This window comes from Carlito syrichta, unplaced genomic scaffold (genome assembly GCF_000164805.1).
Source record: "Carlito syrichta isolate Samal-C Ts95f unplaced genomic scaffold, Tarsius_syrichta-2.0.1 Scaffold305869, whole genome shotgun sequence".
In the NCBI taxonomy this organism is placed as follows: Eukaryota; Metazoa; Chordata; class Mammalia; order Primates; family Tarsiidae; genus Carlito; species Carlito syrichta.
The window spans coordinates 994,649-1,019,127 of record NW_007249965.1 but is presented as its reverse complement, the minus strand read 5'-3'; the positions used below and the strand labels follow the sequence as shown (position 1 = coordinate 1,019,127).

At 41.3% G+C, this 24,479-nt stretch overlaps 1 protein-coding gene across 2 annotated transcripts in view; it reads left to right on the top strand.

The window, feature by feature from the left end:
- PLPPR5 (phospholipid phosphatase related 5) overlaps nucleotides 1-24,479 on the top strand; it is a 132,242-nt gene that overhangs the window by 38,069 nt on the left and 69,694 nt on the right. For both annotated transcript variants that reach the window (XM_021714910.1, XM_008062858.2), the window contains exons 2-3: nucleotides 15,203-15,335; nucleotides 18,822-19,072. In XM_021714910.1, the coding sequence (XP_021570585.1) occupies nucleotides 15,203-15,335; nucleotides 18,822-19,072 (384 nt within the window). The remainder of the gene's footprint in view (nucleotides 1-15,202; nucleotides 15,336-18,821; nucleotides 19,073-24,479) is intronic.

The following is a 24,479-nucleotide window of genomic DNA, read 5'->3' as shown; positions in this document are numbered from 1 at the left end:
TTAAGTTAACAGCTTTCTTGAACAAATTGTCATGCTGTTGGTCATGCAGAAAAGCTAATTGGGAAGAAATCATACTCATAAATTCAGAAGGTCAGACAAGAAATCTTTAGCTGCCAGACTCTTCTTCCTAAAATAAAGCAAAATAATTACATATTATACTGTCAAGTTGAACTCCAGAACTAGACTGCATGGGGTTGAATCCTGGCTTTACATACGGTCTGCTGAATGACCTGAGGTAGGTCATATAACCTCTCTTGCCTTTGTGTCTTTATCTATAAGACAAACCTAATAAAATAACACAATTATAGGCTGCTGGAAGTTATGAATCTTGATGTGCTGGTATGCATTTGAATCTCCAGTAGGGATTAGTTTTTAGGTTTTAGCTGATGTTTTTTGACCAGGATTTTTCTTCTTTTTTTGGCCTATAAAATACCACTTACCATCCTGCTAAATAAATATCATTTGAGAAGCAATGACCCAGGGACCGTTAAGTTTTGCTTGTGCTTCAATAGCTCATTTATAAAAACTTTTATCATCTCAAAGTCTCAAGGAGTATTTAAATTTTATATTTTTTTATTGTTGATAAAAAAGAGGGGAAATTATTATTATTATTATTTTGGATCAGGGTCTCACTCTGTTGCCCAGGCTGGAGTGTAGTGGCATGATTACAGCTCACTGCAGTCGTGACCTCCTGGGCTCAGGCAATCCTCCCTCCTCAACCTCCCAAGTAGCTGGGACTACAAGTGCATGCCACCACACCCAGCTAATTTTTTGATTTTTTTTTTTGTAGAGACAAGGTCTCATTACATTGTCCAGGTTGGTCTTGAACTTGAAGTCCTGGGCTGAAGCAATCCTCCTACCTTGGCCTCCCAAAGTGCTGGAATTACAGGCATGAGCCACTATGCTCAGCCTAGAAGAGGGGAAATTAAGTCTAATGTGTATTTTAGAAGAGTTGGAATGCTTGCTAGTAATCTATATACTATTGTTTATTAACTTAGTTCTTTTGAGGGATGGTAGGTGCATTATAACAGTGCTGGCTTACAGCAGATCTGCAAACGTGGAAAAGTTGAATTTTGTACTAAAAAAATTACAAGTATGCAAAATATCAATCGTTCTTCTTGTAGCTTATATTTGCTTCATTTATGTGAGTGGTTGGGCAGAGTGAAAAGATCACGTGACGTTTAACAAGCATCATTTATTTCAGCTAGGAAAGTGTTTCTTGATGACTTCCACAAGCTTCTTGTGGTGCTCGCGCATTTAAGCCTTCTTGTTAAACAGACTGCGTCCTCCTGCTGACCCTGTGCCCACACGTACACTGAACGCTCAGTGTCAGGATTTGCACATCACCCCACTTTATGCTACAATTTTCTCATCCTGCTTCAGTCATCCCGGACTCCCTCACTCGAAACACTGGCCCACCACAGATGGGAGTCGGACAGGGCCTTCAAGGTCGCCTGTGCATGGCTAGGAGTTACGTAGTGCTTGCTTTGTGCCAGCCCCTGTTCTGAGAACTTTGTAGCAATTGATTCATGGTGTTCTCACAACAGCAGTGGTGGCATTATTTCCATTTCACAGATGAGGAGACTGAGGTGAAGGGCAGTTACCTGACTTACCTAAAGTCATTCAGTTACTAGGAAAAGCCAACACTCACACACACCATCCCGCACTCCCAGTCCCTCTACCCCTCATCCCCCATTCATTCTGGTTCTTGGGTTCAGACTCATTGTGCTGCCTTGGAGAGATGAGGACAGTGACCTTCCTGCAAAAGTGTATCCAAAAAACATTTTTTTGGAGACAGAATTTCACAGGATTTTGGAGACAGGATCCAAAAAACATTTTTTTGGAGACAGGCTGGAGTGCAGTGGCACCGTCACAACTCACCATACCTTGACCTCCTCGACTCAGACGATCCTCCTGCCTCAGCCTCCAGAGTATCTGAGACTACATGCACATGCCACCACTCCCAGCTAATTTTTTTGTTTTCTTTTTTTGGTAGAAATGAGGTCTCCCTGTGTTGTCCAGACTAGGCTTAAACTCCTGAGCTCATGCAGTCTTCCCCACTCAGCCTCCCAACGTACCGGGTTGACAGGAGTGAGTCCCCATGCCTGGCCTCGAGAGGTTTGGTCACTTCCACACTCAATTTTTGGTTGTCACTCTCCCCTGATCTCACCCCTCTGTATTCACTCACTAGTATGATTTGTCACATGTTTACATTGGCACGTGCACACGCAAGTGCAGGGTGAGGTCTCTGTTTCTTTGATAACCACCTCCACCACAGACAGTAAGCTGTGCTGAGTTTGGGGAAGGGGACACGAGACCCTGCCGGGTGCTGAGCTGTCCTTCATGGGACATTCATTTCCACGAGCCTCAGTTAAAACATGCAGAGAAGCCAGGCTCGGTGGCTCAGCCTGTAATCCTGCACCTTGGGAGGCTGAGGTGAGTGGATTGCCTGAGCCCGCAGGTTTGAGACCCTCCTGGGCAACTTGGTGAGACCTCATCTCTACAATAAATAAAAAAATTAGCCGGGCGTGGTAACGTGTGCCTGTAATTCCGGCTACTACGAAGGCTGAGGCAGAAGAATCGCCAGAGCCCAGCAGGTTGAGGCTGTGGTGGCTGGGAGCAGCCACTGCACTCTAGTCTGGGCGACAGAGTGAAACTCCAACTCAAAAATAAAAAACATGTGGAGAATGGGCGTGTCGGGCTTCTTTACTCATCTCACCTTTCTTTCTGTGTTCCTGCTCTTCACCTCAATGCCTATGATAGCTCTTTGCACAGTATAGGTACATAATGACTATTTCTTTGACTAAATACCTAAAATCCCTTTAAAAATATTCCCTACACATTTAAAATGTTTGGTAAAAAGGAGTTGAAATACACTGTGGAGCTTGGGGGACTGGTTGAAATACAGACAGCTGGACCTTATGCCCCGAGTGTCTGAGCCAGTAGGTGTGGGCCTGGGAATGTGCATTTCCATCAGGTTCCCAGGCTGGGTCTGAACACCACTGCATGTAGAGCTCTTGCAAGAAAGAGTCTTTCCACTGGTTTCCAGTTGAAAAGTGAGTTGGTAAGCTTACCCTACCCAGAATCTGGGATGACAGTTTTGTGTGTTTCTTACCCCCTGGCATCTACATTGACAGGGGTTTCTTTTTGTTGTTGGTTGTTGCCCAGACTGGAGTGCAGTGGCCGCTCCTGGCCACTGCAGCCTCAACTTGCTGGGCTCCAGCGATCCTTCTGCCTCAGCCTTCCAAGTAACTGGAACTACAGGTGCGCGCTACCACGCCTGGCTAATTTTTTTATTTATTGTAGAGATGAGGTCTCGCCAAGTTGCCCAGGCAGTTCTCGAACCCTCGGGCTCAGACAATCCATTCATCTCAGCCTCCCAAAGCACGGGATTACAGGCTCAGCCACTGAGCCCGGCTGACAGGGGTTTCTTAAAGACCACAAGCCTTGGCTCTAAGGATTGGATCTAGTGCTGACTTCACATTCTTCTGCCTAACCTGCCTTTGACCCATCACTGTGCTCAAACTGGACTCTCTCCAGAGTATGGGGCCTCCTGGGTGCCATCTGCCCTTGATCTTAACCACTGCTATTCCCATGTGCAGGCTACTTTGTGCTTTATATTTTTCATCTCTACCTGGATCTTCATAACAGTACTTACCTCATAGGGTTGGTTTGAAAATTAAATGGACAAATATTTGCAAATGACATGGAACAGTGCCTGGAACCTAGTAAGCCTCAGTGCGACTTGGCTTTCATTCTGTATTAAATTTTCCCGGTCTCCTTTTCAGGGCATCACCTGGTTCTATCATAGCTGCACACCACCCAAATTATTATTTTCTTCAAATCAATCCACTGTAGTCAAATTATAAAAGAATTCTTTATATCCTTACTGCGAGTAGAAAACCAACATCAATCACTAAGCAGAATGGATTCATAAAATAATTACAATAAAAAACATTGCTTTTCAAATTCTAGTCAGTTATTGGTTTTTGCCAATGACCCTGAGCCTGAGACTTGCCCCTCTTTCTTTTCTTGTTTTAAATAGAGATGGAGTCTCACTATGTTGCCCAGGCTGGTCTCAAACTTCTGGCCTCAAGTGATCCTCCTGCCTTAGCCTCCCTAACTGCTAGGATTACAGGTATGAACCACTGCACCTGACCTCTTATAACTACAAACAAACAAAAATAACAACAACCACCAAACAAAAAAACCCCTGAAAATTAACAAGTTCCAGCTGCTTTAACCACATTTCACTGACTTCACACATTAGAGCTTGAAATTTAAGTGTGTCCCTTGACTATACTTTTATGGATTAACTTTTCAGACATCGTTTCACCCATATCTGCAGTGCACACGACACATGCTATAGCACTGATCGTGTGATCCTTGTGTTGCTGCATTTACATCTGAAATGATTTTCTTGTACCAATTTCAAATCAATGATGCATGGGTATCTTTGAGTCACCCCAGTCAGAGAGTAGAGGAATTTCCGGTTGGGCTCTTATAAATAAAAACAAAGCTGTTTGGAGTTTGACATTTGATAAAAATCTACGATGATTTTATCTTCCTCATAAAACATACCTCCCTGTTTCGTCACTAAGAAATACAGATGACAAAGGGTCACCCTCTGGGGTCTGAGGCATGAGAGCAAAGCTGTGTGTTGGTCCTGGAAACATTTATGCATTTACACCCAGGCATTTATGACTTACACTTGCATCTTGGGAGGTTGCGAGTCATCATAAGAAGGGACTTTTTACTCATGGCCAAACAAGGGAATGGATAAAAAGTAGGACTGGATGCCACATTTGTCTTCAGAGGCAGAATGAGGGGGTAGATGGGTCTTCAAACGGGGCCATGTGTTGGTCCAGCCCGTCAGTTGAGTCCAGGCCCCAGGGCTCATGTACTCCACGCTGAGTTGAATAAAGCATTATACGGTAATCCAGCCAGGGAATGGGCTGTGACAAGATCGTAGTCCTCAAGTCCAGGGAGGGCCATCATGGAATGCAGGGCTACTGTCTACCAGGCTGAACTCAGGACAGGACTCTTGCCTCAAGGACATGGGTGGCCAGGTTGCGGTAGGGAAGACTGTGACTGAGGAACAGCGGAGCTGGACACAGCTCTGGTAGCTGGAGAGAGTGGGAGTCCTCCCGCCAGCTCCTGGACCCTGGGCAGGCATGTCTCACACTCCATACCAGAGTGCCAGATATTGTGGACAATCACTGACCTCCGCGAAGTTCTCTTGAGGGCCTCCTCCAGAGGGGGACCAGGTGGGGACTTTGCCCCTCTTGGCAGAGGAAGGTGGGAACAGGATGAAGTTTGTGGCCCAGTGGGCACGGGTGGGAAGATGTGAGGGAGCCAGGTGGGGTTGGCAGCTGTGACCTCCATGTGGCCTTCGTCCACCAGGCGCCTAGGTACTCCTCACGTCCCAGTGAGTGGAGAGCATATACTGAAGTGGGGGCACCTGCATGGAAGGCAGATCCACAGGAGACCAGCAGATGCTCCCCCTAGGTGCAGGTGTCCTGCTCATCCTTGGCAGGTGGGGGGCTCCCTCCCAGTGGACTTTGGTGGACACCATCTGGCACCTCAGCTCTCCCTGGAAATGGCTTTCATGTGTTAGTTCACAGAAGAAAAGAGATTTTTGTCAAGGAAGACCATGGAGTGACAAAGTTTTTAGAATCCCAGTCTCTAAGTTTTGTGCCTTTGCACTGCCGAGATCCCCCCTCCCCCATAAGCCCTTGCAGCGAAAGCAAACCAGTTATACTCTATCCAAGGGCTGCTTTGGGAGCTGAGTGAACATGGCAGCCAGAGACTCCAGAATTAAGAGTCCCTTCCAGATACAGGTGAAGAAATAATCAAAACCTAGGTCCTGAGAGCCAAGGTATACAGAGAAGACATTTTAGTGAAAAGAGAATGTCAAAAATAATAATGCAATAGTCGGGGTGGGGTGGCTCCTGCCTGTAATCTCAGCACTTTGGGAGACCAAGGCAGGAGAATCACTTGAGCCCAGAAGTTCAAGATCAGCCTGGGCAACATAGCAAGACCTTATCTCTAAAAAAATTAAACAAAAAATAGGTGCTGTGGTGCGTGCCTGCAGTATCAGCTACTTGGAAGGCTGAGGTGGAAGGATCGCCTGAACCCAGGAGACTGAGGCTGCAGTGAACCACAACGGTGCCACTGCATTCCAACCTGGGTGACAAAGTGATAACCCAACTAAAATAAATAAATAAATACATAATAAATACATAAATAAATAGAATTTAAAAATAAACAATGGCGTTGGAGAGGGAAGTGTGAACTCTCTTGGTCTTTGTTGGAGGACTGGCGTATGTGTTAATGGGACCAGGAAAGTCTTGTTTCCACACTCAGTTCTCTCATTCCTGGATGCTAGAGGAGTTGGAAAGAGAGGCCCCGGTGAGGTTCTGTGCCTGTCTCCTGCCGTTTAAAGCTGTAGAGATGCCTGGAATGTGGTGGGCCTCCGGGGTGCAGCCTGTGACTGGGGAGCCGAGGCTGACCCATCTTCACCAGGAAAAGCTGGAAGAAATGCCTGGGCAGAGGCAGTAATCATGGTAGCTCTGAACTTGCACGCAGACTCTGTGCCAGCAACAGTGCAACTCAGGCATGTTCAACTTCTCTGTCTCTCTTTGGACACATTTTCTGATCTATAAAATGGGTCGATTGAACTGAATTTCAGTAATTCCTACAACATTCACATTGATGGTCAGTCAGTATGCTTTAATATGTGGATATGCAGATAAACATTATGCAGTCTCTGCCTCAGAGACACTCTCAACTGAGAGGAGGAGACAGACATTACTGATACTTATCAAAGCATGTGAAAGAAACCATAGTAAATGAACAAGGTGCTCCTGAACACAGAGTAGGAGAGGACAAAGCGCCCGGGAGTAGGCATAAAGGTGGAGCAGGCAATGTTTAAATCACCTCTCAAGCCAGATAGTGCCCTGCCTACCAAGCCACCCTGAGCTGTGGAGCATGTGTAAAAGCCTCGATGTATAGAGATGCAAGTGCCATGGGGGGTGAAGATGCTTATCTGTGACTAGTGCACAGGGTGTCTGAAGGCTGTGTGACGACTGCAGAGGCTGGAAAAAAGATGGGCTTAGGTTCGGCGGTAAATGATCTCTTATGGCAATTCCTCTTAATCCGTAAGCCGTGAGGATACACTGAAAATTGTAAATGGAAAACTTGCATTGCAGAAAATCTGTTTTCACTAGATCATTCTGGTAGTAATGGTCTGAAGAGCAGAGAATACAGACACAAAGGTGAGTTTTGTGGATTCTTTAATGCAGGAAAGCAAGGGCTAGGTTTTAAAATGAGGATGGTAATAAAGATGGTCATATTTTTAATAGAATTAAAATGTAAAATCAGGAGGATTTAGCAATGAATGGAGATTGAGTTAGAAGGAATAAGCTCAAGAAATCTCTTTTACAACATAGTGATTATAATTAATAGCAATGTGCTGTATACTTAAAAATTGCTAAGAGAATAGATTTTGAGTGTTTGTAACACAAAAACTGGTAACTATGTGAGCCAACGTTATGTGAATTAGCTTGATTTAGCTATTACATAATGTATACATATTTCAAAACATTGTGTTGTGTACCATAAATATATACAGTTTTATGTGTTGACTAAAAAATAATATAAACAAAAGCAGTTGATGGCGAGAGAGAAATGGAGGTGTTGGCATGACACATCAGTGTCCCAGATAAATGTCTGTGTAGAGATGAATAGGTTCACACAGATGACCACGTGAATGGATGGAGGTTTGGATTCCATTTTGGATGCGAAGGCCGTAAGAACTTACAGGAGGTAGCAATGAGCATGTTGGGATGCTACTGTTCAACAGATGCAGGGAGACCTGTGTCTAGAGTTCAGGGAAGAAGGAAGTCTTTAGGATTCCTCAGAGGGGCAGAGGTTGGTTAAGCCTTAAGACAGGGTGTCCAAATTTGTCTTCCCTGGACCACATCAAATAGAGAGGAGTTATCTTGGGCCACACATAAGTTATATAATATAATTAGTGTATATATATATATAATGAAACTTATTCTTTGTATTTTTATTATAAAATTTAGAAAAAGGAGAATGGTATATAACTAGTGGGAAATTTGACTTTGCTTTTGTAGAACTGATCTATCCATATCTGATTCAATGGAAGTAGTCACAATTCTTAGTGAGTTCTCAAGGTACTCTTCAGAAATGTTTGTTCAAATTTTGCTCTTCGTGTGCTTCATAATTTGAAAACAACTGCACACATATGTATGTGCTGCCAAAAAGTGATGCCATGAACAAGGCGTGGTGGTGGACTTCAAAAATGGAGCTATGCATGGGGTCACGAAGAACAGAAACACTAAAAAACTCAACATGAAAAGATTTTGTGGGCTGCACAACTAGCTATCCTGGGCTGCATGTGGACCACAGACTGTGGGTTGGGACTGGTTGAAGAGGAATGAAGTCCACCAGGGAGGGCTTCTGGCAGGAAGAGAAAGAAACAGAATTTAAATACTGGAGACGCTCACCAGCATCTGTTGCTTTTTGAGTTAATGATGACCATACTGACTGGAGTTAGGTGACATCTCAATGTGATTTTAATTTGCATTTCTTTGATGACTATCAAAATGTTTGAGTTTCTTGTAGAGCCTAGATGCTAGGTCTTTGTCAGTTATACAGTTGGAAAATATTTTTTTCAGGCTGTGGACTGTCTCCCTGCTCTCTTGATGGTTTCTTTTTTTTTTTTTGAGTTGGAGCCTCACTCTGTCGCCCAGACTGGAGTGTAGTGGCCAGACTGGAGTGTAGTGGCCGCTCCCGGCCACCACAACCTCGACCTGCTGGGCTCCGGCGATCCTTCCGCCTCAGCCTTCCGAGTAGCCGGAATTACAGACACGCGCTACCACGCCTGGCTAATTTTTTGATTTATTGTAGAGATGAGGTCTCGCTGCCCAGGCAGGTCTTGAACCCGCGGGCTCAGGCAACCCACTCACCTCAGCCTCCCAAAGGTGCGGGATTATAGGCTGAGCCTCCGAGCCCAGCTCTCTTGACGGTTTCTTTGGTTCTACAGAAACTTTTCAGTTTGATGGGGTTTTGCTTGTCTATCTTATCTCTTATGGCACGGGCATTTGGGGTTTTGATTAGGAATTGGTTGTCTACTCCAATTTCCACAAGGGTGTCTCCTGTGTTTTCTAAGGTTCTTATGGTTTGAGGTTTTCTGTTTAGGTCTTTGATCCATTTAGAGTTGATTTTTGTGTATGGTGATAGGTAGGGGTCTGGAGAGGATGCAGGGAAAGGGGAACACTTCTACACTGTTGGTGGGAGTGTAAACTAGTACAACCTATGGGGAAAACAGTTTGACAATTTCTAAAAGATCTAAAAATCGACCTTCCATATGACTCCACCATATCCCTTCTGTGACTATACCTGGAGGAACTCAAATCACTCTATAAAAAAGATACCTGCACACACATGTTTATTGCAGCATTATTCACAATAGCACAAATATGGAACCAACCATGCTATCCATTGAAGAAAGGACTGGATAAAGAAAATGTGGTACATATACACAATGGAATATTATGTAGCCATAAAGAAGGACAAAATTATAAACTTTGCAGCAACTTGAATGGACTTAGAGTCTATAATACTGAGTGATCTATCACAGAAACAAAGAACTGAGTACCACATGTTCTCACTCATAAATTGACATTGAAAATTATCATAATACTACAAGAAAGGGATTGGTAGTAGTGGGAAACTGCCTGGGCAGGGGGGCACACATCATTAACAAGGGTACCTGCATAATGAACATTTGCATACATAACCCTGAATTGTACCCCACATCTTTAAAACAAAAAAATCAAATAAATAAATAAATACTGGAGAATGTAGAATTTAGGTCTGTAAATTACTGATCAGAACCTCTAAATCAAATTCAAGAGAAAAAGAGAAGTGTATGCTTTAGAGTTCTTATGACCAGGTATTAAATTAGTCATAAGGACAGAGAGATAGAAGGACAATAGAGATGAAAAGTCCCCATGTTGAGCCTGGCATTGTATTAAGCTTAGAAAGAAAGAATTCTCGTCTAGGAATAGCAATTATTAATAGCAATATCATCAGCTGTATATGATTCCATATATATTTCAGACTGTATACTAATGCTATTGACCTTAATAACAACATTTTATTGTTGTGAATGATATTCTTGTTGTCGACAACTTTTTCAATGATTATGAGAATGCTTCACATTTCCTGGGTGCTACCTGTGTGCCTCTGCCTCCAGGGTTAGCTGTTTACTTTAACCTCTGTTGAGGTCAAGCTAGATCTACTGGGAGCTCCTCCTCTCCTCCCCAAATGCCATCTTCCTGTCAGGTCTGTTTCTGAGTCCTCTACACTGGTTTGATGACAACCCTTTCTTTAAGTGTAGCCAGAATCACATCTGTCTTTCTTTGATGCTATTAGTTTATGTTCTAGAAACAGGGAGCAAATGAGATTAGACATACAGAAGATTTATTGGAAGAAACACCTGTAAAAGATAAAGGTTTGGGGGGAAGCCAGAGACAGCAAGGAGAGTCTTCAGACTATGTTGGAGGTCTGACCCCGGTGCAGTAGAGGGATATGGAAGGATTGGGTAGGAAGTGCTTGGCATACTAGACTAGGTAGTCTAGTTAGGGTAGTCTGACAGGCTAGGAAGCACAGTTCCAAGAAAGATTTGGTGAGGCCCTGGGATTTGTTAAAACAAAATTTCCGGTTGGAGCTGTCTCTGGTCTCAGAGGGCGGATCCCCTTAGTCCACCCATTGTGCTTATTCATTGGCTGGGAGGAGCCTGTGTGGAGTATGACCTCAGCAGGGACACAGTCTTGAGTCCAGAGCAGTTGGGCCATCAGCTGCAAGCCTCCTGCAGCGGGAGACACAAGTGGCTCGTTTTATGGCCATCACAGATTCCCTCAGTAATGCGATGATGCTTCTTCCCAAGTATTCTACTAGCACATGGTGTTCAAACTAGTCCAGTAAAACTCAGTCTATGCAACTTTGTATCATTATTAATTATGTTGCTTGAGTCTACCCAGTTAGATGGTAAAACTTTCTTTGAACATTAATGCCTACCATTGTGCCCTTAATGCAGAAGGCATTTATTTAAATGCATTCATCATAACTATAGTTATTTGATGTTCATTCTTTAAATGTATCTGGGAGCAGTGAACAATGGAAGTCTTCACTCAGAAAGTTGGGTGGTGACTTACAAGAGAAGGTTTGATGAGAAGTTCTACAGATACCACAGTGAGTTCTAGAGGGAGAGAGGATTAGAGCATGTGAATTAGACATGCCCACTGGACCAAAGCAGACACTAGGACCTGGACACATGCATTTCATGAGTTGAAGTCCAAGCAGGTGGACAGAGTGTGGTGTCTAGAGGACATGTGGGAAGGGCCAGGCCCTGCCAAGAACTGGCCTGGGGGAGTCCATCAAGATGTGTTGGATGGGAGTCTGAAGTCGACATCTAGATGGTCACAGAAACTCTGTTTTCAAGAATGACTTTATCTTCCCACAGAGTGGTGGTTTTTACACACCCTGAGAGGCCTTCTTGGCCTTGTCTTGTTGGACCAGGAAAGACAACCATCTCAGCCCAGGCTTCCTGGGAATTTGGAATTGGCATTTGGTAAATCTAATCAATTTAACTGTTTCCTTGAACTAAACCTGTGATTCAAGATAAGGTTCTTGAAGGCTGTTGGGGGAACCTGTATGCTAGGAAGTAAAACTGACTTGCAGAAAGGTAGGAATGAGTCAGGCACATATAGAAGAGTGCAAGTGAGAGGCATTGTGACTCCAGTGAAAGGGAATGGGAGATGAGACTGTTGTCACCCAGACTCTTGAGGACTCTGAGTTCATGGACTGATCCCTGACCCCTTCCCTTAAGTTCTGAGGGTACTAACCCTGGAGTTGATTCCCTATTTTGCTTAATCTAGTATGAGCGGATTTAGCAGCAGCCAAATGACAATGACCGAGACACTATTTGGGCAAGTACACTCAGGCAGAAAATTCAGAAACATGAAACGTGCTGAGATACAGGCAAGCAAGGAGTCAGCACTGGAAAGACACACACAGCCTGTTGACCTCAATAGCACTGCTTTAAAGATTGCCCTTGAATTTGGTAAAGACAGCTCATACTGATACTTCATATCACAGGTGCAAAATGAGCTGTTTTGGTTTTTTTTGAAACATTAAAGTTCCAACATAACTGAGAGTTTCAAGAATCAATTTTATTTTATTTTTATTTTTATTTTTATTTTTTTGCATTGGAGTCTCACTCTGTCGCCCAGACTGGAGTGCAGTGGTCGCTCCCGGCCACCACAGCCTCGATTTGCTGGGCTCTGGCAATCCTTCAGCCTCAGCCTTCCAAGTAGCTGGAACTACAGGCACGCGCTACCACGCCCGGCTAGTTTTTGATTTATTGTAGAGATGAGGTCTTGCCAAGTTGCCCAGGTGGGTCTCGAACGCGTGGGCTCAGTCAATCCACTCACCTCAGCCTCCCAAAGGCGTGGGATTACAGGCTGAGCCACCGAGCCCGGCTAAGAATCGATTTTAATTGTATAATTGAATGCAGAGAATTATGTACCTCCAATTGCTTCATTTTGTAACTGTCTTTTATTGTAGAATTAGTTATTTATACTCAGGGAAATAAGTATATTGTTTATACTTTCTGAAAAAAGTACTAACTCATGAAATAAAATAGTCTACAAAAAAAGAAAGAAAAGAAAAAGAAAGACTGGGAAGAATGACTTGGGAAGAGGGAGCCCAAATGAGGCCATTTTTGGTCCCTTAGGAATTGGGTAACTGAAAAGAATTCCAAGTCAGGGACTCATATATAAGACTTGGTTATAAGAACTAGGACATAGGGTAGATTCTTCATCACTGGGAGATGTTGGCTATTAGAAGTCAAGCAAAAGGTCCAGATGAGAGTGTTTTGAGGATGGGGTTCCTTTATGCCTTCAGGAAGAATTATTGCATTCCTACTGTCTTGTAGGGAGTTTAGTGAGTCGGGGTTCAGAGTACTATGGAGTGGGTCCAGCCCGGGGGTGGAGGCCCAATGGAAACTGCTGTGGAAAAGGCAGGCTGAGAGGCAGCAGTCATGTGGGGAGCCAGCCAATTCATGGAGTGGACTGGATGATGAATGGATCATTAGAATTTGGAGAATTCTACAGCAAAGTAGATTCAGAAGAAGCTGAATCTGAAAACCCAGAAAGCATCATGGTGGTGATATCTGCCAAGGGTCAGTGAAGAAGAGGTAGAGCATGAGAAAGAGTTATCCAGAAGTTGTCAGGCACACAGTGTGTCTATTTCTCAGTTTTTTAATAGGGCCTTGCTGACAGATGACACACCCATGAGAAGTAATTTCCATGCCCCATTTGGCTGGATGAACTGTGTCATCACACACCAACTCAGCTTCATCAGAGCCAACATTAAAATTCAGGAGGAATTTGGAAGTTCCTGTCTTTCCTCATTCAACCCAGGCTCTGCAGATAGGCAAGACTAGTCTCTTTTAATATAGTTCAGCTCAGTCTTCCAGCTTAACCTCGAACCCTGGCCAACACAGAAAAATAGGTATAGTAAGAAAGGAGGGAAAGGAGGTAGGAAGAAAGATGAAAATGAGCAGATGCCTCACGGTCTGTCACTCACATTGAGGCGAAAGCAGGCCAAACACCTCATCTCCTCTTACCTTTACTACCACTGACTATTCTGAGTGTGTTTTAACCATAGATATTGCTTTTCATGGAGACCTCCCTCTCCTTCTCCCTCACCCCCTGTCCCCCCCAAATCATTTCCCTGGGGAATGTCAGGGACTCCCTGTATAGCATGCAATTATCCTTGACAAGACAAACCAAAACTAAACTCGACCATGACCAATTAGCAGGCGTGTTATTGACTGCAGTTTCTTTTCTGTTTTTTTTGAGTTGGAGTCTCACTCTGTCACCCAGACTGGAGTGCAATGGCATTCTCCTGGCCACCGCAGCCTCGACCTACTGGGCTCCAGCAATCTTTCTACTTCAGCCTTCCAAGTAGCCAGAACTACAGGCATGCACTACCACGTTGTGGAGACTAGGTCTTGCCAAGTTGCCCGGGTGGGTCTCGAACCCACGGGCTCAGGCAATCCACTTGCTTCGGCCTCCCAAATTGCTGGGATTACAGGCTGAGTCACCGAGCTTGACCAGTTTCTTCTTAATTTTATTTCTTGTGCTGTTGTTTATGGTAATTAAATAGAGTCAAAACACATGAGACTAACTGAAGTTTCTGTTTGGCTTCTGACTGGCTCCATGGGGAGCAAATTATTGAATCTCCCCAAATCTCTATTTCTTTATCTATACAATGGGATAATAATACTACTTTAATACCTTGCTGGGTGATTTTGAGGATTGTATATGAAAACCACAGCAAATGGTACAAGCACCAATGCAAGTCAGATAGGTCTTTTAATAAGTCAGCAGAGTGGAGCAAAGTATCACGCCAGAACCTGGTTCTCGTTACCAGCTCTTGGGCAATGCACTTGTATTCTAACCTTGGTTTCTTGTTAAGAGGGTATGGTACTATTCCTGCTTCATATGGTTTTTATGAAGATTAAAATAACCTGTGTAGTAAAGTGTAACGAGTATATTAATGATTCCAATTCTTAACAATGTCTCAGAATAGGATAATTTCAAGGCCAGATATGTGTAAAATGTTTTTTTATTGCTATAGAAGTGTCAATATGATTTTAAATTAGTATGTCTCTACCAGATTTGTTCAAAAACATTGGCATAGAGAATCTGTTCTTAATTCTATACCTGAGTCAAATTTAAATAATATACAGTTGTTTAAAAGATAAAATGTGGAATTTAATTACACATAAAAAATAAGTGAGTACTTCCTTAAAGGTCCTTTGTATATTTCATTTTTTAAGTGAAAAAACTTAGAAAGCAAAAATGTTATAGTCTATTTTATTCATAACATCAATTTAGTACTCTTCAGAATTGAGAGAAATATGGTTTATATACATAGGGTGATGGGTACAATAAAAGGTAATCAAATATGGCTCCATTTTACAGCAAAATGAGATTATTGCAATTCAAAAGAGGTCCATTTTGCATTTTTTAAAATAAAAATATTCTGCATTTATATTGATTAAATTATAATATTTTTAAATATTTTATTTCCTTGCAAGATAATAGTTGGAGAAACTGCTGTGTTTTGCCTACAACTAGCCACAAGGGATTTTGAAAACCAAGAAAAAACTATTTTAACTGGAGACTGTTGCTATATAAACCCACTGGTGCGCCGAACTGTCCGATTTCTTGGTATGTACTCATTCATTTGTTTTCATTGTTGCTGAAACAATGTTTATGTATAAGGTAACCTTTAAAATGACCTGTATTTAACTATATGCAAATAATAGGTTATCATTTCTTGGAAGTGTTTCAATTTGGTTTTAAAAATAAACATTACATGCTGCTTTCTCTCTAATATTGCAGGACCCTACTTCAGGCTGTCATTGCCACATTACTCTAAGGGAGAAAGAACACCACACTTAGATATTTAATATTATTTTAAGAAAACACAAATTACATAATTAAAATAAATGTCTTACTCTGTTTATGAAATTATATAGTTAATTTTATAATAAAAGAAATGACTTTGTTATGAAATTTTAGAAACAATGTTGTAGTGAGGGAGTGATAATGTTAAACATCATGAAAGACAAGAAAAATAACTTGACAAACAGAAGACATGTAGTATTTGTTAATTAGCATACTAAGCATGTCATGTACCACTTCTAAGCTGTTCTTTATGTATAAAATGTATTGGTGATTTTCTTGCAGGACAAGATTCTCGAATATTTTAACTTTCAACTCAAATGCTAGCAATAATAAATATGATCATTGATTAATTATTGAAAAGCATTTCAATTCAGTAGGAACTTAGCCTGCACAAATTTTTTAACCGACACAATACAATTTAATATAAATGAATTTGCTGGGTTTATTAGATAAAAATAAGTATATCTGTGTAAACTAAATAACATTTAAGATAAATTCTGATTAGTATTAAGAGATGTGTTAAAGATACTGTCATTCTTCAACATATTTCTCATATTGAAGGGATCAAGATGGACACCTTGGAGATTTTATGTATAGATCATCTAATCTATATATAAACCCATTAAAGACTAGCTAAATGTCATCAGGCTCTTAGATCTCTCTGAAGATGAAAGGTCTTCGTATCCAAGACTTTTTTTTTTGAATCAACATCAAGTTATGTCTCTCCAAAGTCCTCATTTATCCTGTAGAATGGATAATTTTTATATCAAATCTTAAAAAGTGATTTTTTTCACATGTATCATTTCTGTTATTAACTCATTTCTCTTTGAATAAGAGTCATTTAATAACAAAATAGACAATAAGCAATAACATTCTCAGAACAAAAGTATTTAATGACATTGATGTGTTTCTTCACCAAACACTATTAAGCAAATTATATTATGTCTATTTAAGTACAACATTTTTCTGCACTTGCACACATATTTCTAAAGAATATATGACTCCAAAAAAAAAAAAAAAGACTATATGGCTCAAAATAAAGTGTGCTTTCAGATCTTGGTATGCTTTTTATTATATAATTGCAAAACATTTAGGAAAGCTTCATTTGTTTCTTGTACCCTTATGATTTGGATATTTCTAGTTATAATAAAATGGAAGCTTATAATCAAAGTCTTACTTTGTGATAGCATACCACTCTTTATAGTGATGTTATTTTTGAGGTCAGCAGAGTAGATAGACTCATGGGTTCTCACTTTTAATGATCTTTGTAGTCAACTAAAATATTGGCCTAGGGTCTGATGCACTGATATTTGAATTCTACAACACATTTGGGAGTTTTTCAAGTACCAAGAGATATTTTCGTATTCTTATCAACTAACTTCCTCTATTTGAAAACCTATCACACCAGATATAAAGAATGGATTAGTAAACTAAAATGATTACACATTAGCCTAGATTTCAAAGGAGTACAGATGAAGACTTGCAATTTAGGCTCCAGTGCGTGGCCATGAGATTTTGGAAGGAGAGGCTGCACCTGTTAACATTTAATTGAGCTCAGTTCTCTTTAATTTCTCTGCCTCTCCCAAATTTCTGATTTTGATAGCTCTTTACTTTGTATGACTCATAGAATACTGGCAAGAAGTAAAGAAAGGGCCTCTTATTGTTTCCTTTTAGAATTTTTAGATAAAGAGACAACTAATGTCTTTGTTTCATTGCTGTTTGGATACGCATAGAGTTTTGCTATGTGCAGGTTTTTGTGTGCAAGCCTTTATAATCTTGCATAATATTTTAAAAATATAAAGAATAGCTATGCATATAATAATACTGGAAAATTATTTGATCCTGCACAACTTTTATGATGGCTTTCTGTAGAGCAGCCAGTAATGTGGAAAAGGCCTAGGAAACAAACACTCTAGAAATAAATGACTAAGAAGAAAGACATCTTATATGTAAATTTTTAAATGAACCAACTGTTGTGGGAAGTATTATTTTGGTATAGTTTTAAAAGGTCCTAATGGATTTTATTTTTCAAAATTAGAAAAGAATGGATTTCTTTATATTGGTACCACATTCTTGAAAGTTGTATCTGTAAGTTTAATTGAAATAATGCTAAACAATTTGTTTTGTCTATCTAAGTAGAAAAATAAGCTTTGACAATAATGACCAATGACTGAATTTAGAAAGTACTTTTGGTATCCAAGTAAATTGGCAAGTTCCTTACAAAAGGAGAAAAAGTATCTCTACACTTAGTCTTATGCCTTTCAGTAAACAAAGCAAATACATTTTAAGACTATAAAGACAAGTTAAAATTTTGATTGCCTATTGTTTACTAAATTGTCCCAAATTTGAAAAATTGACAGCCATTCCATAAAAGGTAAGGTAGGACTAAATTACTAGCTGTTCTGTGACTTTTTCTTTTTTTTTTGAGTTGGAGTCTCACTCTGTCGCCCAGACTGGAGTGCAGTGGCCGCTCCCAGCCACTGCAGCCTCCACCTGCTGGGCTCCAGCGATCCTTCCACCTCAGCCTTCCGAGTAGCCGGAATTACAGGCATGCACTACCACGCCCGGCTGATTTTTTGATTTATTGTAGAAAATCCACTCACCTCAGCCTCCCAAAGGCACGGGATTACAGGCTGAGCCACCGAGCCCGGCTGCTGTTCTGTGAGTTTTAAAAATATGTTTCTGAAGGCAAGTTGGGATTAATCTGAAAGCATTTTGTTTTACTTAAGTTTTTCCATGATATTTCAATGAAAACTGATGACCCTGGATTTCACTGCTAATTGGCATCTCCCACAGAGTTAATATCATCCTGAATGGGCTTAAGAGGCATAATCAGAGAAACAACTGCTTTGCTTTATGTTGGTGAGATTTTTTTAAAAAAATTCAAACATAGGAAAATAGAGAAATTACTAACATGAGTAGAACATAATAGTCTCTACCCTCTCAAGGAATACATGACTCCATTTTAAAAACTTCATTATCCAAACAGAGTCTTAAGTTATATTTTTTCTTCTTTTATCTTATGTATTATAAGCCTGCCTGGCATAAAAATGTAGCCAGTAGTAGACAGCTCAATATATTAAATAATTTACCACTTCCAGTACTCCATAAAGCCAAGAGAAGAGCTGGGACAGAGAGAAATGAAAGAAGCTATGTGTATACATGTATGGAATATCGTGTAGTTACTAAAATATTTCCAACAAACACACACAGCAAAGAATTAACACTGTTTTTCTTCTTCCCCAGGAATTTATACATTTGGACTGTTTGCTACAGATATCTTTGTGAATGCAGGGCAGGTAGTCACAGGAAACCTGGCCCCGCATTTCCTTGCCCTGTGTAAGCCTAACTACACAGCACTAGGATGTCAGCAGTACACACAGTTCATCAGTGGGGAGGAGGCCTGCACTGGCAACCCAGATCTCATCATGAGAGCCAGGAAAACCTTCCCATCCAAAGAAGCCGCTCTCAGCGTCTATGCAGCTATGTATCTGACAGTAAGTAAGGACTACAACTCATCTATACTGTACTCTATAAATGCTCTGCATTTCTGTTCATTTTTTCAATGTAGAAATCCTTCTTCCCTGGCATAATGAAAGTCGCTCATGGCACATTAACAACTTTCTGTAGGCCATTTAATTTATTTTTAATAATAGCTATTTATACTGTGAATAAAATCAAGTCAGTGGGCTCTCATGAGATTATGTGTGGGTAGTTAGTTGTATTAAAAAATATAGCCATTTGCATTCCATTTGAGAATATATTTGTCTTTATGTTAAATATGACTTAATGGAAATAAATTTGTTCAGTCACATTCCTCATAAACTTGTAATAGCACAATTAAGAGAACTACCCAGGCCTCTTAGCTGCCTATTCAAGCTCTCATATTCCCTGGCGAGATGGAAAAGGGGGCATTCTTTCCTCTAGAAAGCTTTTTTGTTGTTGGTCATGATCTCATCATAATATCTCCATCAGGTTTTGATGTTTTCTCATAGGAGTAACCATAGTGTCCTTAGACATTTTATTTTTTCTTTTATTCCTTCTTTTATTCTTGAGTATGTGCCATCATATTAGTGGTCAGAGTCAGGCCCCAAGTGCAGCTGTCTCAGGACCCTCAATTGAAGTGAGTACAATATCCCTGAGCAGAAGTAGGAGGTGGAGGCTCCTGATCTCAGCAAGGTGTCCTCAGCCTCATCCTCCATTACCAGGACATGCCTGGCAGCTGTGGAGCTGGACTCCCAGCGTTGGCAAGAAGGTCAAATGATGTACTGTCTTTTGTGTTCTCCTTCCCAATGATGCCAATGTCTGCTTCCCTCCAATTTCAGCTCATTGACAAGGGATCTGTAAAGACTCAGGACCAATTTGAAACCAAACTTGATAATTTCTAATGACTTGGAAAAACTTGGAATTTGTTTTACACTTAGAGAGTGATTTGACAATGGAAATGTTTCCAATACCATCATGTCAAGCTGTTATTAAAAACAGAGCAAATGCTTATCAATACCTCGAGACACCTCTACTTGAAGTTGGAAATGGGGATTCCTAATGAGAAGGATGACTTAGGAGGAGAAATAGACAATCACACTCAACAGTCACAATGGTAGGATCATTTTAGGAGCCATGAAGTATGCATTTTAACATTTTTAAAGTTTATAAGCCAAGTTAATTCTATCCCTCATTGCTTGGACTTTTAAAAAATGCCATCCAGCAACCTCCTTCCTTGGAATTTACCCAGAGGAACACAAATCATTCTACAAAAAAGACACTTGCACATGTACATTTATTGCTGCACTATTCACAATAGCAAAAACATGGAACCAACCCTATTGCCCACCCAAAGTAGACTGGATAAAGAAAATGTGGTACATATATGTGCTAGAATATTACGCAGCCATAAAGAAAGGCAAAATCATGAACTTCTCAGCAGATTGATTGGAATTGGAGACTATCTTTCTTAGCAACCTATCACAGAAATAACCAAATATCACGTCCTCAGTCATAAGTGGGGCCTAAACATTTTTCACAATAGCACAAGGGAGGGATCGGCAGTTGTGGGACACTGCTGGGGTGGGGGATGGAGTGGGAGGGAGAGATTAACAACACAAAGGGTACCTGATTCTAAACCAAGGGAAGTGAAGACCAGTTGAAGGCCCATTGCATATACACCAAATCCTGACTTGTACCCCACTCCTTTATAATAAAATAAAGTAAAAAGAAATCTTTTGAAAATTTTTGTAGCAATAAGGATGCAATTCTATCTCATCAGTCTTGTCTCCCACCACCCCTTGGCTTTATGAACTGTGCCTGTGGCAGCCCCTCCCTGCCCTGTCTGCCCTGTGCTGTGGATGCTGCTTCTCTAATCTCCCCCAGACTTCTTCAACTCACCAGCTTTGCTCTCTCCATCACATCCTGAGGGGTTCAGTATAAATTATGCTTACCCAGGCATAGACTTCCCGTTCACTGAATTGCTTGACGATATGTTTCACCTCTCCTCGAATATGAAGTACTCAGCCCTAAAATGGAGCTTTAAAACTTGAGTGAGCCAGAAGTCACAAAATACCTTTTATTTGTTGCCTTCACATCTGAATCTGATGTTTATGTTTGTATCTGAGTATGAATTGCAAATATATCTGCCTATGAATATGTAATCAAGCCAATGATGGGAGACAAACTCCAGAATACTCTCTGACCCCAGATACTGGTGCATGAATATTTTAGCACTTATGGATATTATATTTTGCTGTGTAACCAATGATTTCCAGTGGTGGTGAATGTGCTATGATAGTAATATACTTGACCTTTTTATTCTAGCAAAATTGTGTTTCAGAGGCATTGCTATGGGAGAAGACATTATCCTTCTATGTACTGGAAGGATCTTAATATCTTGTCTTGCCTCTGATCCGCTGGCCACTTGCATGTACTTTTTTAGCAACTTTTGAATTATAAACCATTCTGTTCTAGTCTGTATTGAAGACTTGAAGATAGTTAAGTAATTATTAGCACAGCAAGCATTTATTGAGCATTTGCTATGTGCTGGGCACCAGTCACTTCATTACCAACTTACATAAACTTTATTAATTTTTATGTATTCTCAACATTAATTATTATTGCTATTTAATAAGTGATAACTAGTGCCAATTTATTAAATCCTCACAACATTTTCTTAAACTGTGTACTATTATTATACCCATTTTACAGATCAGGAAACTCAGAAAATGAAGTAACTTGCTCAAACCCATAGATCCACAAATGTTTCTGGTGCCAACATTTCTGAGTGTTCTGGAGAGGAAAATGTTAAATCTTATTAGCCCTGGTGTGTGCATATTCAGTTGAATTATCTTCTCCTGCATAATCTTAGCATCCAGGAAGGTTTAAAGCCAAGGATGCAGATGGTAGACATTTAATAGACACTTCAGCACTCGGAAATCTTCTATCATTAAACATCAGTTCAAACTAAAAGTTAGGGTTCCTGCTGGCAATCACATGGACAGCACCTCTGTCTTGTTAACAATGGGTTCCATGCTTGCTAACTGCTCTCTCTCCTCACCAGCCCTCTGTGTGGTGTGTGTGCGCGCGTGGGAGGCTGCCATGGCAACTCTGAATATAGCTCCCCTGCAAGTGTAGGCTTTGCAGTCAGGTTCCGCCGTTATGCTTGAACTTATATACAAATATATTTCTTCCCAGCTTCACTAGAGACACCTTGGGGAAACTTTATATAGGAATGTTGGGTGTTTCAAATGATTGCAGTCACCTGATGTGCTTGCCAGCCTTCTGATGGGCAGATAAACAGTAGAAGACAACCATGGATTCGGGATTCCCTGTGGACATGGTCTTGGGGTGGCATTTAATTAGGGATGTCTTTATTAAATTTGGTATTGATGTTATAAACATACGTAAATTCACAAATAAAATTAATGGGACCGTTATGGCTATGTGAATAAGCATGGAGGAATATTTTTCGAATGCTTTTCTATGTGAATTAGGAGATCATATTAAGGAACTTGAGCTTTCCCTTAGCATCTGACTTTAATTAAGGCTTTGGGGATAATGTGGTCATGAAGCTTTCCTTTGCTTTACTGAGAACTTTCAGGAAAACAAAACAAAACAAAACTCTAGTCCCATTTTTGTAAATGCTGTTGGTTTCAGGAAAGTATTCTGAAGGTATTTAACCTTCAACCTTCAAATTTATAATTCAGTGTAAGTTACATTAGAATAATATGTAAGTTCAGTTTTGTGGTAGTTGTTTTTATATAAAATGAGTAATTTTTGTCTTTGTGTTTCCCAATTAAAGTCAAATGAACTTCAAGATTGAGAATGAAAAATTATGTTTGGTGCATTTCTAGCTACCACCTCATATATCTCAGAATGTATATATTTGGTGACAACCTCATATATTGCTGTAGCAGAAAGGCATAAAATGATCTCCTTAGATGTTTTGAAATTTTTTTTTTAAAAAAGGAAGTGTTAGTTACACGTGTCAGCTCTGCTTTTGTCACGGCATAAGAAACCACCCTCAACCTCAGAACAGCATCTATCTATCCTTCCCAGGACTGAGTGGGATCACTTGCAGCTCTCCTGCTAGCCAGTACCAGCTTCTCTCATGGGTTCCTTTCAGCTGACTGCTTGGCTGGGGCCTGGTTGGCTGGGACCCCTGGAGTGGCCAGGCCTCTGTCCTCCTAGGAGGGCTTTCTCACAGCTCATCTTCCTTGATGGCCTCTCCGGGGTCACCCCCAAGAAAGGGGAGTCTCACACTGTGAGCTCTCTTGAGGTTTGGGTTCCTCAGCTTGTTCCCCATGTCACCACCACTGTGTTCTTTTATTTGTTCAAACAGATCCAGGGCCAGCCTGGATTGTTGAGGGTGGACATAGACACCACCTAGAGGTAGGAGGGCAGACACATCAGCTTGTAACAAGTTGGATACACGGGGACAGGAGGGATAGGTGGACATTAGACAATTTACTGCAGTCTTTCCCAGAATACTAGTGGACAACTTTAAAACATCATCCCTCTCTCCCCCTCCCCGTTGGTGGCTCTTCACTGGCACAGTCTGGTCTCACTTCCCACATGGCCATCTTCTGTCACAAGCTCACGAGTCACATGTCCAGCAGCTGCTGCTCACAGGCTGCCAAGCAAGGGTTGGGTAAGCGCCACCGTGGTGTCCGTGTGTCCCTCCTCTCTAGAGACTTTTCACTTAGTTCTCCACAGGGCAGTAGCCAGTGGCCCTCACCCTGGGATACAAGCATTTGGGGAACGTGTGCCAGTGTATGTGTATTGTAGCAGTTGATTTCACGAGACCCATCAGGAACTGTGTTTGGGGAAAGAGCAAGGTGGGTGCAAAGAGGAGCTTTGGACTGCTTCCTGGACCTGTCCACATTGACTGGTGAGCTCTAGCTACCACCTACAGCCATCCCCCTAGAGCGTCCCTATGGAAGTGTGTGCGGTCCTTGTCCTCCACATTCCAAGTGGGCAGGTCCGGCTAAGTGTCTCCTGGGTGATGCATCACAGGTATTTATTGAGCAGGCACTTGTTATGGGATGGCTCCACTCTCACTGTGATCACTGGTCCGCGACCACTAACATTTGTTGACTGACATCTCTCGTCTCTCCTATTAGCCTTCAGCTAAGTGTTGTTGGGGGAAGGTATGGAAGACATTTGTGATGTACCTGCTGGGGTCTAGGACTGTCCCCATTGTGGGCCAACCCCTTTCATGTTTCACTCTGTCTCCCTTCCTCCACCACTCGCTCCTCCATGAACTCTGTGCTCTAAAATCTCATGTATTACTTTTCCATCTCACCTTAGTCCCAGATGTTATAATTGCCCATAAAAGTAAAAATGATAATAACGTTGTTTTGCAGTTGCACACCTGCAATAACTACTATGGCTGGGATGGTGACAAGCAGCTAA